This window comes from Pseudophryne corroboree, chromosome 5 (assembly GCF_028390025.1).
Source record: "Pseudophryne corroboree isolate aPseCor3 chromosome 5, aPseCor3.hap2, whole genome shotgun sequence".
NCBI lineage: Eukaryota > Metazoa > Chordata > Amphibia > Anura > Myobatrachidae > Pseudophryne > Pseudophryne corroboree.
The window spans coordinates 255,712,099-255,731,643 of record NC_086448.1 but is presented as its reverse complement, the minus strand read 5'-3'; the positions used below and the strand labels follow the sequence as shown (position 1 = coordinate 255,731,643).

The 19,545-nt window shown below is 45.8% G+C and overlaps 1 protein-coding gene across 4 annotated transcripts in view; it reads right to left on the bottom strand.

The window, feature by feature from the left end:
- The window catches only part of ZCWPW2 (zinc finger CW-type and PWWP domain containing 2), a 534,661-nt gene that overhangs the window by 53,424 nt on the left and 461,692 nt on the right, over positions 1 to 19,545 (bottom strand). For all 4 annotated transcript variants that reach the window (XM_063924865.1, XM_063924864.1, XM_063924867.1 and 1 more), the window contains one exon: positions 650 to 747. In XM_063924865.1, the coding sequence (XP_063780935.1) occupies positions 650 to 747 (98 nt within the window). The remainder of the gene's footprint in view (positions 1 to 649; positions 748 to 19,545) is intronic.

Below are 19,545 nucleotides of genomic sequence, written 5' to 3'. Positions count from 1 at the left end.
TGACAGTCATATGGATTTGATCGGTAGAAATGCAGTAAGGTTAATGTAGTTATATAAAATGAGATAAGGTTAACTATTGTACTTATCAAATCTTTAACCCCAGCAAGCATGGATGAGTATAATTGTAAAATAGATTCTTTGGTCATTTTTTTGCCAATTTAGGGGTCTCTGAGAGATAAATGTATTTTGGTTTCTTTTTGCATGAGGTACACATTTTCATACTAAAAGCAAAAAGGCATATGCATACATCCTTATATAGTTTGTGTGTCTCATTCACTTGCGTCTCTTTACACCTGGTGAGGGTAAGCCAGAATAGACGTAATACAGTACCGCCTTGCTCAGGTAAATGCAAGTAGATGTGAACGCAAAAGCAGATACATCTGTCAAAAGGTATATCTCTTGCGGGTGCTAGAGGGACGGTACACATATACGCAATGGTGATGATGACTATCAGTAGCAACTGGCTGATTGTGCTTAATTCGTTAGTGTAACTGCTATACAGTAAGAGTAAGTAATGGAACCCTATAAAATGCTATACTTTAAATAAGCAGATATCTGTAAGCATACACTTAAAATTTGTAATCGAAAAAGTGAGCACTAGCATCATATTCAATAGCATGTAAAGAATTTAACTGATCACCATACGAACCTTTTCTGCATGTAACTTTTTAGCTGCACAAAGAGGATTGGCTACTCCCTGCAGAACCCATCCAAAGTCTGGTAGAATGTCTTCAGCTTCATACATCTCTGCAAACGATTAAAAGTTGCTTTATTACATCTTACTAATTTTTAAATTTCAATCAATACTTCAATCACACACAAATCTGGAAATATTAAAAATTTATATCATATATAGCATAGGTCTAAATATATTTCTAAGAGCCTTATTCAGGTTGGCTCGCTATTGAGACTGAAATTGCAATTGTCTCAAAATGGCTACTGCTGAAACTCGCATGTGAAGAGCCACCTTGAATGCTAAAAGACGCCCACCAATGCGTTCACAAATCTACCAATGCATCTGCAGAATTTTGATCCAATCGCAGAAACAGAGTACCTTCAACAATTGCGGTTGACCCAAGGCTACGCAGAATGAGAATGCAATCGTACCAGCTCCATGTTTAAAACCTCAAGCGATTGCAACTTACGTCAGACATATGCCCACAAAACAGCCATGACCCGCCTGCGTTTTTCCAACCACTCCCCACAAACATAATGTTAACAACCACAAAAATATACTTTCTGTTAATCAAATTGCAATCGCATTTCACTGAATCTGCAATTGCAATTTGATCTATGCGGATGCGCAATACATTTGCAGCACATGCGCAGTCTTCCAATAATTGCCCTATTTGCGATTTAGCAACCCATGCTGAATGAGGACTCAAAAACAATTGTAAAAATTACACAAGTACTCCCTGAAAATGGCACAACAAAAATTCGACCTCCTGCCACTTAAGAACTACCTTTTTTATTACATTTGTTTTATATACTTTACTCCTGAAAAGTTTGACTCCATCAATGGCTTAAAATATACATTTGAGTGGAAGGTGTAAAATTATTTTAGGGGATATTAGGCTTTAATATACCGTATATACTCGAGTATAAGCCGACTTTTTCAGCACATTTTTCTATGCTGAAAAAGACCCCCTCGGCTTATACTCGAGTGAGGGAGTTTGAGTGACAAGTTTGGCCTGGCAGCCTGGATGACAGATAGATTTGCCAGCCAATCTTACGGAGGTGAGGGTGGAGCCTCTGGTGAGTGGCGAGCGGCTTTATGTATATGTGTGTGACTGAGGGAGGGTGGGTACGCCCCTGGACAGCGTCCTCCTGCAACTCCCTCCATCAGGAAGGAAGACATTGCCGCTATGCCCAATGCCGCTGTCTTGGTAAGTGTGAGCTGCTCCGCAAGCTGTCAGTCAGTGCAGGGTGAGCTGAAACGCGTGTCGCGGGCCGCAGCCCGTCCCGCGGGTCCCGCCGCCTGGGAAGACATCGCCTCCGCTGCCGCCTGCTGCTCTTGGTCTTTCACTCACCAAGCAGGCTGTCAGGGCAGGGTGAGCTGAGCTGTGGTGGAGCTGTCCGCAACTCCCGCCGCCCGGCCCGGGAATACATTACCGCCGGTCCCGGGCCCGTCGCTGCCCGCAGTCGGTGTGTTAGAGATGGTGCAGAGTCTGTCAGGGGGGGCACTGGCTGCTAAACACAGACTGACTCTCACTCTTAGTCAGTCTGTGTGTAATATGCAGTCGCCGTCCGCGCGGAGCAGGAGCTCCATACTGTTTGTGTGTGCACTGCAGCACCGTGTTACATCATGTGAGACTGTCAGTCACAGCCCCTAATGCAGTAGAATTAAATGTACTGTTCATGTTTTTTAATATCTATGTGGCCTTTATCTTGATTAAATGACACTGGGGGCATATGTGTTTCTGGCACTATGGGGGCATGTTTTTATCTGGCACTCTGGGGGTATATGTGGCACTGGGGGCACAGCCCTAGCAACAAGCATTACCCCCTGGCAACAAGCATAACACCTACCGCATGAAAACCCTGGCAATGAGCATGACACCCTGAGCATGAAAACCCCTGGCACCGTGCATTTCCCACCCTAGGCTTATACTCGAGTCAATCATTTTTCCCATTTTTTTGTGGTAAAATTAGGTGCCTCGGCTTATATTCGGGTCGACTTATACTCGAGTATATACGGTAATTTTTGCTATGTCTCAGCTCAATATTTCCAGAGTACAAACCCCATAGATCATACAATAAAGGATTACAGAAACTATTGTGTTATTATTGGCTATGGGCCCGCTTCATGTTGCCATGCAAGGGGAGCAAATACATTTATATTTTTTCTGTGCAGGGTACATAGTAGCTGCTTTTCCATGTAGCCCACAAATGTTAGACATCTTTATTTTTACACCGCACCCAAATCTAAATCTCTCTGCACGTTACATCTCCCCCACCTGCAGTGCAACATAGTTTTGCTCAGTTGTTAGCTTTTTTGCTTTACTTACAAAAACATAACTCATGTGCAATGTTTGTTGAACTGGAAATCTTGTGCAATCAGTGGATTAGCATGGTGGGCAATTCAAAATTACCAAGGCAAAAAGTAATCACATGTACAAGACAGATAGCCATGAAACCTGTAGTATCAGGGTAGCTTGAGAACCAGAGTTGGGAAACAGTGGGTTACAGTAAACGTAGTTTGAACTTACAACACAGAACCATGATTAGGGGACTAACACATACCATAGGTACACACAAAAAAAACCACAACTCCCTTTTCGAAGAAAGAAGATTCGTTCGGCAATGTTTTTCAAACATGGGCATTAGGGACTACCTTCTACATGGACTGACACATTTTAAAAGATCAAGTTTTTCATGTGAGAATCACTGCTGCAGACTACTTCCCTTGACAGCAGTAGTTATACTTTATCAATCATCTGTGTCTTCTACTGGGATACAAGGCAAGCCAGTAACCCAACACAGTGCACAGCAAAAAATTGGATTTTAATTACCTACCAGTAAATCCTTTTCTTGTAGTCCGTAGGGGATACTGGGAATCCATTTAGTACCATGGGATATAGATGGGTCCACTAGAAGCCATGGGCACTTAAAGAATTTGATAGTGTGCACTGGCTCCTCGCTCTATGCCCCTCCTACCAGACTCAGTCTAGGAAACTGTGCCCGAGGAGACGGACATACTTTGAGAGAAGGATAGATAAAGAAAGTGGTGAGATTACGAACCAGCACACACAGAACTATAAGAAAGCCATGCTAACCAAACTTGAAACATGAACAGCGACAGCTGAACAAACCAGAATACTTAACAGTGCAGGAAGAAGGAAGCTCCGGGCGGGCACCCAGTATCCCATACGGACTATGAGAAAAGGATTTACCAGTAAATAATTAAAATCCTATTTTCTCTTACGCCCTTAGGGATACTGGGAATCCATTTAGTACCATGGGGAAGTACCAAAGCTCCCAAACCGGGGAGAGTGCTGAGGTTCCTGCAGAACTGATTGACCAAATTGAAGGTCCTCAGAGGGCAAAGTATCGAACTTGTAAAACTTTGCAAACGTGTTCGAACCTGACCAAGTAGCTGCTCGGCAGACACCCCGGGCAGCCGCCCAAGAAGAACCCACGACCTAGTAGAGTGGGCCTGTACAGATTTTGGAACCGGCAATCCTGCCGTGGAATAAGCATGCTGGATAGTGAACCTGATCCAGCGTGCAATAGACTGCTTTGAAGCAGGACACCCAATTTTATTAGGATCATAGAGAATGAACAGTGAGTCGGATTTCCTGTGACGAGCTCTCCTTTACATACACCTTCAAAGCCCTCACAACATCCAAAGACTTTGAAGTAGTAGAGATGTCCGTAACAGCCGGAAACCACAATAGGTTGGTTGATGTGAAACGCGGACACCACTTTAGGAAGAAATTGCTGAAGAGTTCTGAGTTCAGCTCTGTCCTCATGGAAAATTAAGTAGGGGCTCTTGTGAGACAACGCCCCTAGCTCCGACACACGTCTTGCTGAAGCCAAGGCCAACCGTGTGACTTTCTTCCATGTAAGGTACTTTACGTCAACCTCCTGTAACGGTTCAAACAAGTCCAATTGGAGGAACTGCAGCACCAAATTGAGGTCCCAAGGTGCCGTGGGAGGCACAAAGGGAGGCTGGATGTGTAGAACACCTTTCAAGAACGTCTGGACCTCAGGGAGAGAAGCCAATTGTTTCTGAAAGTAAATAGACAAGGCCGAAATCTGGACTTTAATTGAGCCTAGGCGTAGGCCCACATCCACTCCCGACTGCAGAAAGAGCAGGAGACGACCCAGATGAAATTACACCACAGAATATTGTCTGCTCTCACACCAAGAGACATACTTCTTCCATATACGGTGGTAATGCTTAGACGTTACCCCCTTCCTGGCTAGAATCAGTTGTTCAACTTCCATGCCGTTAAACGTAGCCGTGGTAAGTCTTGATAGACGAACGTGCCCTGTTGCAGAAGAACCTCGCGAAGAGGTAGAGGCCACGGATCTTCAATCAGATCCGTGTACCAGGCCCTTCGAGGCCAGTCCGGAGCAATGAGGATTGCTTGAACCTTTTCCCTTTTTATTCTCTTTAGAATTCTTGGGAAGTGGAGGAAACACGTACACCAGTTGGTAGACCCAGGGAGTTGTCTACCGCCACTGCTTGTGGGACTCTCGACCTGGAACAATACAGCTTGAGCTTCTTGTTGAGTCAAGAGGCCATCATGTCGATCTGTGGATATACCCACTGACGTGTCAACCAGCGGAACACCTCCGGGTGGAGGCCCCACTACTCCAGGTGCAGGTTGTGTCTGCTGAGGAAGTCTGCGTCCCAGTTTTCATTCCGGGAGTAGACTAACGCCGACAACGCCACGGCGTGTTTTTCCGCCCAGAGGAGAATTCTTGACACCTCTGACATTGCTGCTCTGCTTATCGTTCCGCCCTGTCGGCTTATGTACGTTACCGCCGTTACATTGTCCGGATGGACTTGAATGGCCTGATTCCGAAGCAGAGATGAGGCCTGCAGAAGGGCATTGTAGATTGCCCTGAGTTCCAAGATGTTTATAGGGAGGACGACTTCCCGACTTGACCATCTTCCTTGAAACTGCACCCCCTGGGTGACTGCTCCACAACCTCTGGGCTTGCGTCTGTGGCTAGCAGAATCCAATTCTGAATCACGAACCTCCGACCCTCGACTAGGTGAGAAGTCTGTAGCCACCACAGAAGGGAGATTCTGGCTCTTGGCGACAGAAAGATACTCTGGTGTACGTAAAGATGTGATCCGAACCATTTATCCAACAGATCCAGCTGGAAGGGCCTCGCATGAAACCTTCCGTACTGAAGCGCCTCGTAAGAGGCCACCATTTCCCCCTGAAGGTGAATGAACAGATGCACCGAGATCCGGGTTGGCTTCAGGACAGCCCGAACCATCAACTGGATTACCATAACCTTCTCCAAGGGAAGGAACACTCTCTGAGACTCTGTGTCCAGTATCATTCCCAGGAAAGGAAGCCTCTGCATCGGTTCCAGGTGAGATTTTGGTAAGTTCAGAATCCACCCGTGATCCAGGAGTAGTCTAATTGAGAGGCCAATGCTTTCCAACAACCGCTCCCTGGACGGCACCTTTATCAGAAGATCGTATAGGTACTGAATTATGTTCACTCCTTGTAGAAACATCATCTCTGCCATCACCTTGGTGAACACTCTCGGTGCCGTGGAGAGACTGAATGGCAGGGCCTAGAACTGGTAGTGGCAGTCCTGCAGTGCAAACCGTAGATAAGCCTGATGAGGCGGCCAGATCGGAATGTGAAGGTACGCATCCTTGATATCCAAAGATACTAGGAATTCCCTCTCCTCCAGACCTGAGATCACCGCTCTCAGAGACTCCATCTGGAATTTGAACACCCGTAAGTACGGGTTGAACGACTTGAGGTTCAAAATCGTCCTTAATGAACCATCCGGTTTCGATACAAGTTGGGATAATATCCCTTGTTGTTCAGATGACGTGGAACTGGAACAATGACCTGAGTTGGTACAGTGTTTGAATGGCATCGTGCAAGGTTATACTTGTTTCTTGTGAAACTGCTAAGCCTGATTTGAAGAATCGGTGAGGTGGGAGCTCCTGAAACTCCAGTCTGTAGCCCTGGAAAATAGTATCTATGACCCAGGGATCCTAGCACGAACCTGTCCAAATGTGACTGAAAAATTTTAGTCAGGCTCCCACCTGCCAGTCAACCCGGCATTGCGGTCCGTCATTCTGAAGGCTTTGAGGAAGCAGAGCTTGAGCTCTGTTTCTGTAAACCGGCAGTTGCTGGCTTGTGTGGTTTACCTCTAGTGCCTCTGGTGGCTGTAGAAGAGCCGCTGGTTTTGCCCTTAAACTTGGCAGTCCGAAAGGATTGTAGATTAGGTCCTGAGTAGGACTTCCTGGCTGGGGGAGCTACAAAAAGAAGATACGTGGACTTACCATTTGTCTAATTCATCTCCAAATAAGGTCTCTCCAGTGAAGGAAGTACGCGTCAGCAGTCCACTGGTGTAGCTATAAGCTTCTGCGTGCTGATACTGCCATAGCAGTGCTGCATGCATTAGCAAGCCAATTTCTTTTATGGCTTCCACCATAAAATGTGCAGAGTCCTGTATATGTTGCAGGAGTAAAATAATCTCCCCATGAGGCAAGGTACCTAACCCCTCAAGTAGGTTACCCGACCATTTGGCGATGGCTTTAGTAATCCAGCCACATGCTATAGTGGGTCTCTGGGCCACCCCAGCAGCTGTAAACAAAGATTTGAGTGTATTCTCAATTCTACGATCAGCCAGGTCTTTTAGGGAAGCTGCACCCGAGACAGGCAATACAATTTTTTGTGACAGCATGGATACTGATGCATCCACTATCGGTGGATTTTCCCATTTTTTTCCTATCCTCAGGAGGAAAAGGAAAAGATGATATCAACCTTTTAGGGATTTTAAATTTCCTATCAGGATTAACCCACGGTTCTTCAAACAGGGTATTTAGTTCCTTTGACACAGGAAGAGTGGCTGAGGATTTATTTTTTTATATTAAAATAAGATTCCTCAGTCTCCTGTTACCTTATCAGGGATATGCAGAACTTCTCTGATAGCTACTAATTTAGTGATGTGCACCGGAAATTTTTCGGGTTTTGTGTTTTGGTTTTGGGTTCGGTTCCGCGGCCGTGTTTTGGGTTCGACCGCGTTTTGGCAAAACCTCACCGAATTTTTTTTGTCGGATTCGGGTGTGTTTTGGATTCGGGTGTTTTTTTCAAAAAACCCTAAAAAACAGCTTAAATCATAGAATTTGGGGGTCATTTTGATTAGAGATGAGCGGGTTCGGTTTCTCTGAATCCGAACCCGCCAGAACTTCATGTTTTTTTTCACGGGTCCGAGCGACTCGGATCTTCCCGCCTTGCTCGGTTAACCCGAGCGCGCCCGAACGTCATCATGACGCTGTCGGATTCTCGCGAGGCTCGGATTCTATCGCGAGACTCGGATTCTATATAAGGAGCCGCGCGTCGCCGCCATTTTCACACGTGCATTGAGATTGATAGGGAGAGGACGTGGCTGGCGTCCTCTCCGTTTAGAATAGATTAGAGAGACACTTGATTTACTAATTTTGGGGAGCATTAGGAGTACTCAGTACAGTGCAGAGTTTTGCTGATAGTGACCAGTGACCACCAGTTTATTTATAATCCATTCTCTGCCTGAAAAAAGCGATACACAGCACACAGTGACTCAGTCACATACCATATCTGTGTGCACTGCTCAGGCTCAGGCCAGTGTGCTGCATCATCTATTATCTATATATAATATTATATATATCTGTCTGACTGCTCAGCTCACACAGCTTATAATTGTGGGGGAGACTGGGGAGCACTACTGCAGTGCCAGTTATAGGTTATAGCAGGAGCCAGGAGTACATAATATATTATATAGTGAGTGACCACCAGACACACAGTGCAGTTTATTTAATATATCCGTTCTCTGCCTGAAAAAAGCGATACACACAGTGACTCAGTCAGTCACATACCATATCTGTGTGCACTGCTCAGGCTCAGGCCAGTGTGCTGCATCATCTATATATATTATATATCTGTCTGACTGCTCAGCTCACACAGCTTATAATTGTGGGGGAGACTGGGGAGCACTACTGCAGTGCCAGTTATAGGTTATAGCAGGAGCCAGGAGTACATAATATTATATTAAAATTAAACAGTGCACACTTTTGCTGCAGGAGTGCCACTGCCAGTGTGACTAGTGACCAGTGACCTGACCACCAGTATATATAATATTAGTAGTATACTATCTCTTTATCAACCAGTCTATATATTAGCAGCAGACACAGTACAGTGCGGTAGTTCACGGCTGTGGCTACCTCTGTGTCGGCACTCGGCAGCCCGTCCATAATTGTATATACCACCTAACCGTGGTTTTTTTTTCTTTCTTTATACATACATACTAGTTACGAGTATACTATCTCTTTATCAACCAGTCTATATTAGCAGCAGACACAGTACAGTGCGGTAGTTCACGGCTGTGGCTACCTCTGTGTCGGCACTCGGCAGCCCGTCCATAATTGTATATACCACCTAACCGTGGTTTTTTTTTCTTTCTTTATACATACATACTAGTTACGAGTATACTATCTCTTTATCAACCAGTCTATATATTAGCAGCAGACACAGTACAGTGCGGTAGTTCACGGCTGTGGCTACCTCTGTGTCGGCACTCGGCAGCCCGTCCATAATTGTATATACCACCTAACCGTGGTTTTTTTTTCTTTCTTTATACATACATACTAGTTACGAGTATACTATCTCTTTATCAACCAGTCTATATTAGCAGCAGACACAGTACAGTGCGGTAGTTCACGGCTGTGGCTACCTCTGTGTCGGCACTCGGCAGCCCGTCCATAATTGTATATACCACCTAACCGTGGTTTTTTTTTCTTTCTTTATACATACATACTAGTTACGAGTATACTATCTCTTTATCAACCAGTCTATATATTAGCAGCAGACACAGTACAGTGCGGTAGTTCACGGCTGTGGCTACCTCTGTGTCGGCACTCGGCAGCCCGTCCATAATTGTATATACCACCTAACCGTGGTTTTTTTTTCTTTCTTTATACATACATACTAGTTACGAGTATACTATCTCTTTATCAACCAGTCTATATTAGCAGCAGACACAGTACAGTGCGGTAGTTCACGGCTGTGGCTACCTCTGTGTCGGCACTCGGCAGCCCGTCCATAATTGTATATACCACCTAACCGTGGTTTTTTTTTCTTTCTTTATACATACATACTAGTTACGAGTATACTATCTCTTTATCAACCAGTCTATATTAGCAGCAGACACAGTACAGTGCGGTAGTTCACGGCTGTGGCTACCTCTGTGTCGGCACTCGGCAGCCCGTCCATAATTGTATATACCACCTAACCGTGTTTTTTTTTTCTTTCTTTATACATACATACTAGTTACGAGTATACTATCTCTTTATCAACCAGTCTATATATTAGCAGCAGACACAGTACAGTGCGGTAGTTCACGGCTGTGGCTACCTCTGTGTCGGCACTCGGCAGCCCGTCCATAATTGTATATACCACCTAACCGTGTTTTTTTTTTTTTTCTTTATACATACATACTAGTTACGAGTATACTATCTCTTTATCAACCAGTCTATATTAGCAGCAGACACAGTACAGTGCGGTAGTTCACGGCTGTGGCTACCTCTGTGTCGGCACTCGGCAGCCCGTCCATAATTGTATATACCACCTAACCGTGGTTTTTTTTTATTTCTGTATACATACATACTAGTTACGAGTATACTATCTCTTTATCAACCAGTCTATATTAGCAGCAGACACAGTACAGTGCGGTAGTTCACGGCTGTGGCTACCTCTGTGTCGGCACTCGGCAGCCCGTCCATAATTGTATATACCACCTAACCGTGGTTTTTTTTTCTTTCTTTATACATACATACTAGTTACGAGTATACTATCTCTTTATCAACCAGTCTATATTAGCAGCAGACACAGTACAGTGCGGTAGTTCACGGCTGTGGCTACCTCTGTGTCGGCACTCGGCAGCCCGTCCATAATTGTATATACCACCTAACCGTGTTTTTTTTTCTTTCTTTATACATACATACTAGTTACGAGTATACTATCTCTTTATCAACCAGTCTATATTAGCAGCAGACACAGTACAGTGCGGTAGTTCACGGCTGTGGCTACCTCTGTGTCGGCACTCGGCAGCCCGTCCATAATTGTATATACCACCTAACCGTGGTTTTTTTTTCTTTCTTTATACATACATACTAGTTACGAGTATACTATCTCTTTATCAACCAGTCTATATTAGCAGCAGACACAGTACAGTGTGGTAGTTCACGGCTGTGGCTACCTCTGTGTCGGCACTCGGCAGCCCGTCCATAATTGTATATACCACCTAACCGTGTTTTTTTTTTCTTTCTTTATACATACATACTAGTTACGAGTATACTATCTCTTTATCAACCAGTCTATATATTAGCAGCAGACACAGTACAGTGCGGTAGTTCACGGCTGTGGCTACCTCTGTGTCGGCACTCGGCAGCCCGTCCATAATTGTATATACCACCTAACCGTGGTTTTTTTTTCTTTCTTTATACATACATACTAGTTACGAGTATACTATCTCTTTATCAACCAGTCTATATATTAGCAGCAGACACAGTACAGTGCGGTAGTTCACGGCTGTGGCTACCTCTGTGTCGGCACTCGGCAGCCCGTCCATAATTGTATACTAGTATCCAATCCATCCATCTCCATTGTTTACCTGAGGTGCCTTTTAGTTGTGCCTATTAAAATATGGAGAACAAAAATGTTGAGGTTCCAAAATTAGGGAAAGATCAAGATCCACTTCCACCTCGTGCTGAAGCTGCTGCCACTAGTCATGGCCGAGACGATGAAATGCCAGCAACGTCGTCTGCCAAGGCCGATGCCCAATGTCATAGTACAGAGCATGTCAAATCCAAAACACCAAATATCAGTAAAAAAAGGACTCCAAAACCTAAAATAAAATTGTCGGAGGAGAAGCGTAAACTTGCCAATATGCCATTTACCACACGGAGTGGCAAGGAACGGCTGAGGCCCTGGCCTATGTTCATGGCTAGTGGTTCAGCTTCACATGAGGATGGAAGCACTCAGCCTCTCGCTAGAAAAATGAAAAGACTCAAGCTGGCAAAAGCAGCACAGCAAAGAACTGTGCATTCTTCGAAATCCCAAATCCACAAGGAGAGTCCAATTGTGTCGGTTGCGATGCCTGACCTTCCCAACACTGGACGTGAAGAGCATGCGCCTTCCACCATTTGCACGCCCCCTGCAAGTGCTGGAAGGAGCACCCGCAGTCCAGTTCCTGATAGTCAGATTGAAGATGTCAGTGTTGAAGTACACCAGGATGAGGAGGATATGGGTGTTGCTGGCGCTGGGGAGGAAATTGACCAGGAGGATTCTGATGGTGAGGTGGTTTGTTTAAGTCAGGCACCTGGGGAGACACCTGTTGTCCGTGGGAGGAATATGGCCGTTGACATGCCAGGTGAAAATACCAAAAAAATCAGCTCTTCGGTGTGGAGGTATTTCACCAGAAATGCGGACAACAGGTGTCAAGCCGTGTGTTCCCTTTGTCAAGCTGTAATAAGTAGGGGTAAGGACGTTAACCACCTCGGAACATCCTCCCTTATACGTCACCTGCAGCGCATTCATAATAAGTCAGTGACAAGTTCAAAAACTTTGGGTGACAGCGGAAGCAGTCCACTGACCAGTAAATCCCTTCCTCTTGTAACCAAGCTCACGCAAACCACCCCACCAACTCCCTCAGTGTCAATTTCCTCCTTCCCCAGGAATGCCAATAGTCCTGCAGGCCATGTCACTGGCAATTCTGACGAGTCCTCTCCTGCCTGGGATTCCTCCGATGCATCCTTGCGTGTAACGCCTACTGCTGCTGGCGCTGCTGTTGTTGCCGCTGGGAGTCGATGGTCATCCCAGAGGGGAAGTCGTAAGCCCACTTGTACTACTTCCAGTAAGCAATTGACTGTTCAACAGTCCTTTGCGAGGAAGATGAAATATCACAGCAGTCATCCTACTGCAAAGCGGATAACTGAGTCCTTGACAACTATGTTGGTGTTAGACGTGCGTCCGGTATCCGCCGTTAGTTCACAGGGAACTAGACAATTTATTGAGGCAGTGTGCCCCCGTTACCAAATACCATCTAGGTTCCACTTCTCTAGGCAGGCGATACCGAGAATGTACACGGACGTCAGAAAAAGACTCACCAGTGTCCTAAAAAATGCAGTTGTACCCAATGTCCACTTAACCACGGACATGTGGACAAGTGGAGCAGGGCAGGGTCAGGACTATATGACTGTGACAGCCCACTGGGTAGATGTATGGACTCCCGCCGCAAGAACAGCAGCGGCGGCACCAGTAGCAGCATCTCGCAAACGCCAACTCTTTCCTAGGCAGGCTACGCTTTGTATCACCGCTTTCCAGAATACGCACACAGCTGAAAACCTCTTACGGCAACTGAGGAAGATCATCGCGGAATGGCTTACCCCAATTGGACTCTCCTGTAGATTTGTGGCATCGGACAACGCCAGCAATATTGTGTGTGCATTAAATATGGGCAAATTCCAGCACGTCCCATGTTTTGCACATACCTTGAATTTGGTGGTGCAGCATTTTTAAAAAAACGACAGGGGCGTGCAAGAGATGCTGTCGGTGGCCAGAAGAATTGCGGGACACTTTCGGCGTACAGGACACAAACACCGGGCCCATCTAGGAGTGGCACTGCAGTGTCACGCAGGATGTCCCTTCCAAAAAACCCTCCCCAAACAGCACATGACGCAAAGAAAAAAAGAGGCGCAATGAGGTAGCTGTGTGAGTAAGATAAGCGACCCTAGTGGCCGACACAAACACCGGGCCCATCTAGGAGTGGCACTGCAGTGTCACGCAGGATGTCCCTTCCAAAAAACCCTCCCCAAACAGCACATGACGCAAAGAAAAAAAGAGGCGCAATGAGGTAGCTGTGTGAGTAAGATAAGCGACCCTAGTGGCCGACACAAACACCGGGCCCATCTAGGAGTGGCACTGCAGTGTCACGCAGGATGGCCCTTCCAAAAAACCCTCCCCAAACAGCACATGACGCAAAGAAAAAAAGAGGCGCAATGAGGTAGCTGTGTGAGTAAGATAAGCGACCCTAGTGGCCGACACAAACACCGGGCCCATCTAGGAGTGGCACTGCAGTGTCACGCAGGATGGCCCTTCCAAAAAACATTCCACAAACAGCACATGACGCAAAGAAAAATTAAAGAAAAAAGAGGTGCAAGATGGAATTGTCCTTGGGCCCTCCCACCCACCCTTATGTTGTATAAACAGGACATGCACACTTTAACCAACCCATCATTTCAGTGACAGGGTCTGCCACACGACTGTGACTGAAATGACGGGTTGGTTTGGACCCCCACCAAAAAAGAAGCAATTAATCTCTCCTTGCACAAACTGGCTCTACAGAGGCAAGATGTCCACCTCATCATCATCCTCCGATATATCACCGTGTACATCCCCCTCCTCACAGATTATCAATTCGTCCCCACTGGAATCCACCATCTCAGCTCCCTGTGTACTTTGTGGAGGCAATTGCTGCTGGTCAATGTCTCCACGGAGGAATTGATTATAATTCATTTTAATGAACATCATCTTCTCCACATTTTCTGGATGTAACCTCGTACGCCGATTGCTGACAAGGTGAGCGGCGGCACTAAACACTCTTTCGGAGTACACACTTGTGGGAGGGCAACTTAGGTAGAATAAAGCCAGTTTGTGCAAGGGCCTCCAAATTGCCTCTTTTTCCTGCCAGTATAAGTACGGACTGTGTGACGTGCCTACTTGGATGCGGTCACTCATATAATCCTCCACCATTCTTTCAATGGTGAGAGAATCATATGCAGTGACAGTAGACGACATGTCCGTAATCGTTGTCAGGTCCTTCAGTCCGGACCAGATGTCAGCATCAGCAGTCGCTCCAGACTGCCCTGCATCACCGCCAGCGGGTGGGCTCGGAATTCTGAGCCTTTTCCTCGCACCCCCAGTTGCGGGAGAATGTGAAGGAGGAGATGTTGACAGGTCGCGTTCCGCTTGACTTGACAATTTTCTCACCAGCAGGTCTTTCAACCCCAGCAGACTTGTGTCTGCCGGAAAGAGAGATCCAAGGTAGGCTTTAAATCTAGGATCGAGCACGGTGGCCAAAATGTAGTGCTCTGATTTCAACAGATTGACCACCCGTGAATCCTTGTTAAGCGAATTAAGGGCTCCATCCACAAGTCCCACATGCCTAGCGGAATCGCTCCGTGTTAGCTCCTCCTTCAATGTCTCCAGCTTCTTCTGCAAAAGCCTGATGAGGGGAATGACCTGACTCAGGCTGGCAGTGTCTGAACTGACTTCACGTGTGGCAAGTTCAAAGGGCATCAGAACCTTGCACAACGTTGAAATCATTCTCCACTGCACTTGAGACAGGTGCATTCCACCTCCTATATCGTGCTCAATTGTATAGGCTTGAATGGCCTTTTGCTGCTCCTCCAACCTCTGAAGCATATAGAGGGTTGAATTCCACCTCGTTACCACTTCTTGCTTCAGATGATGGCAGGGCAGGTTCAGTAGTTTTTGGTGGTGCTCCAGTCTTCTGTACGTGGTGCCTGTACGCCGAAAGTGTCCCGCAATTCTTCTGGCCACCGATAGCATCTCTTGCACGCCCCTGTCGTTTTTTAAAAAATTCTGCACCACCAAATTCAAGGTATGTGCAAAACATGGGACGTGCTGGAATTTGCCCATATTTAATGCACACACAATATTGCTGGCGTTGTCCGATGCCACAAATCCACAGGAGAGTCCAATTGGGGTAAGCCATTCCGCGATGATCTTCCTCAGTTGCCGTAAGAGGTTTTCAGCTGTGTGCGTATTCTGGAAAGCGGTGATACAAAGCGTAGCCTGCCTAGGAAAGAGTTGGCGTTTGCGAGATGCTGCTACTGGTGCCGCCGCTGCTGTTCTTGCGGCGGGAGTCCATACATCTACCCAGTGGGCTGTCACAGTCATATAGTCCTGACCCTGCCCTGCTCCACTTGTCCACATGTCCGTGGTTAAGTGGACATTGGGTACAGCTGCATTTTTTAGGACACTGGTGAGTCTTTTTCTGAGGTCTGTGTACATTTTCGGTATCGCCTGCCTAGAGAAGTGAAACCTAGATGGTATTTGGTAACGGGGGCACACTACCTCAAGAAATTGTCTAGTTCCCTGTGAACTAACGGCGGATACCGGACGCACGTCTAACACCAACATAGTTGTCAAGGCCTCAGTTATCCGCTTTGCAGCAGGATGACTGCTGTGATATTTCATCTTCCTCGCAAAGGACTGTTGGACAGTCAATTGCTTACTGGAAGTAGTACAAGTGGTCTTCCGACTTCCCCTCTGGGATGACCATCGACTCCCAGCAGCAACAACAGCAGCGCCAGCAGCAGTAGGCGTTACACGCAAGGATGCATCGGAGGAATCCCAGGCAGGAGAGGACTCGTCAGAATTGCCAGTGACATGGCCTGCAGGACTATTGGCATTCCTGGGGAAGGAGGAAATTGACACTGAGGGAGTTGGTGGGGTGGTTTGCGTGAGCTTGGTTACAAGAGGAAGGGATTTACTGGTCAGTGGACTGCTTCCGCTGTCACCCAAAGTTTTTGAACTTGTCACTGACTTATTATGAATGCGCTGCAGGTGACGTATAAGGGAGGATGTTCCGAGGTGGTTAACGTCCTTACCCCTACTTATTACAGCTTGACAAAGGCAACACACGGCTTGACACCTGTTGTCCGCATTTCTGTTGAAATACCTCCACACTGAAGAGCTGATTTTTTTGGTATTTTCACCAGGCATGTCAACGGCCATATTCCTCCCACGGACAACAGGTGTCTCCCCGGGTGCCTGACTTAAACAAACCACCTCACCATCAGAATCCTCCTGGTCAATTTCCTCCCCAGCGCCAGCAACACCCATATCCTCCTCATCCTGGTGTACTTCAACACTGACATCTTCAATCTGACTATCAGGAACTGGACTGCGGGTGCTCCTTCCAGCACTTGCAGGGGGCGTGCAAATGGTGGAAGGCGCATGCTCTTTCACGTCCAGTGTTGGGAAGGTCAGGCATCGCAACCGACACAATTGGACTCTCCTTGTGGATTTGGGATTTCGAAGAACGCACAGTTCTTTGCGGTGCTTTTGCCAGCTTGAGTCTTTTCAGTTTTCTAGCGAGAGGCTGAGTGCTTCCATCCTCATGTGAAGCTGAACCACTAGCCATGAACATAGGCCAGGGCCTCAGCCGTTCCTTGCCACTCCGTGTGGTAAATGGCATATTGGCAAGTTTACGCTTCTCCTCCGACAATTTTATTTTAGGTTTTGGAGTCCTTTTTTTACTGATATTTGGTGTTTTGGATTTGACATGCTCTGTACTATGACATTGGGCATCGGCCTTGGCAGACGACGTTGCTGGCATTTCATCATCTCGGCCATGACTAGTGGCAGCAGCTTCAGCACGAGGTGGAAGTGGATCTTGATCTTTCCCTAATTTTGGAACCTCAACATTTTTGTTCTCCATATTTTAATAGGCACAACTAAAAGGCACCTCAGGTAAACAATGGAGATGGATGGATACTAGTATACTTATGGATGGACTGCCGAGTGCCGACACAGAGGTAGCTACAGCCGTGGACTACCGTACTGTGTCTGCTGCTAATATAGACTGGATGATAATGAGATGAAATCAATATATATATGTATGTATATATAATATCACTAGTACTGCAGCCGGACAGGTAGATAATATATTTATTAGGTAATGATGACTGATGACGGACCTGCTGGACACTGTCAGCTCAGCAGCACCGCAGACTGCTACAGTAAGCTACTATACTATAGTAGTATGTACAAAGAAGAAAGAAAAAAAAAACCACGGGTAGGTGGTATACAATTATGGATGGACTGCCGAGTGCCGACACAGAGGTAGCTACAGCCGTGGACTACCGTACTGTGTCTGCTGCTAATATAGACTGGATGATAATGAGATGAAATCAATATATATATATGTATGTATATATAATATCACTAGTACTGCAGCCGGACAGGTAGATAATATATTTATTAGGTAATGATGACTGATGACGGACCTGCTGGACACTGTCAGCTCAGCAGCACCGCAGACTGCTACAGTAAGCTACTATACTATAGTAGTATGTACAAAGAAAGAAAAAAAAAAACCACGGGTAGGTGGTATACAATTATGGATGGACTGCCGAGTGCCGACACAGAGGTAGCTACAGCCGTGGACTAACGTACTGTGTCTGCTGCTAATATAGACTGGATGATAATGAGATGAAATCAATATATATATGTATGTATATATAATATCACTAGTACTGCAGCCGGACAGGTAGATAATATATTTATTAGGTAATGATGACTGATGACGGACCTGCTGGACACTGTCAGCTCAGCAGCACCGCAGACTGCTACAGTAAGCTACTATACTATAGTAGTATGTACAAAGAAGAAAGAAAAAAAAAAAACCACGGGTAGGTGGTATACAATTATGGATGGACTGCCGAGTGCCGACACAGAGGTAGCTACAGCCGTGGACTAACGTACTGTGTCTGCTGCTAATATAGACTGGATGATTGATAATGAGATGAAATCAATATATATATGTATGTATATATAATATCACTAGTACTGCAGCCGGACAGGTAGATAATATATTTATTAGGTAATGATGACTGATGACGGACCTGCTGGACACTGTCAGCTCAGCAGCACCGCAGACTGCTACAGTAAGCTACTATACTATAGTAGTATGTACAAAGAAGAAAGAAAAAAAAAAACCACGGGTAGGTGGTATACAATTATGGATGGACTGCCGAGTGCCGACACAGAGGTAGCTACAGCCGTGGACTACCGTACTGTGTCTGCTGCTAATATAGACTGGATGATAATGAGATGAAATCAATATATATATGTATGTATATATAATATCACTAGTACTGCAGCCGGACAGGTAGATAATATATTTATTAGGTAATGATGACTGATGACGGACCTGCTGGACACTGTCAGCTCAGCAGCACCGCAGACTGCTACAGTAAGCTACTATACTATAGTAGTATGTACAAAGAAAGGAAAAAAAAAAACCACGGGTAGGTGGTATACAATTATGGATGGACTGCCGAGTGCCGACACAGAGGTAGCTACAGCCGTGGACTACCGTACTGTGTCTGCTGCTAATATAGACTGGATGATAATGAGATGAAATCAATATATATATGTATGTATATATAATATCACTAGGACTGCAGCCGGACAGGTAGATAATATATTTATTAGGTAATGATGACTGATGACGGACCTGCTGGACACTGTCAGCTCAGCAGCACCGCAGACTGCTACAGTAAGCTACTATACTATAGTAGTATGTACAAAGAAGAAAGAAAGAAAAACCACGGGTAGGTGGTATACAATTATGGAAGGACTGCCGAGTGCCGACACAGAGGTAGCTACAGCCGTGGACTAACGTACTGTGTCTGCTGCTAATATAGACTGGATGATTGATAATGAGATGAAATCAATATATATATGTATGTATATATAATATCACTAGTACTGCAGCCGGACAGGTAGATAATATATTTATTAGGTAATGATGACTGATGACGGACCTGCTGGACACTGTCAGCTCAGCAGCACCGCAGACTGCTACAGTAAGCTACTATACTATAGTAGTATGTACAAAGAAGAAAGAAAAAAAAAACCACGGGTAGGTGGTATACAATTATGGATGGACTGCCGAGTGCCGACACAGAGGTAGCTACAGCCGTGGACTAACGTACTGTGTCTGCTGCTAATATAGACTGGATGATTGATAATGAGATGAAATCAA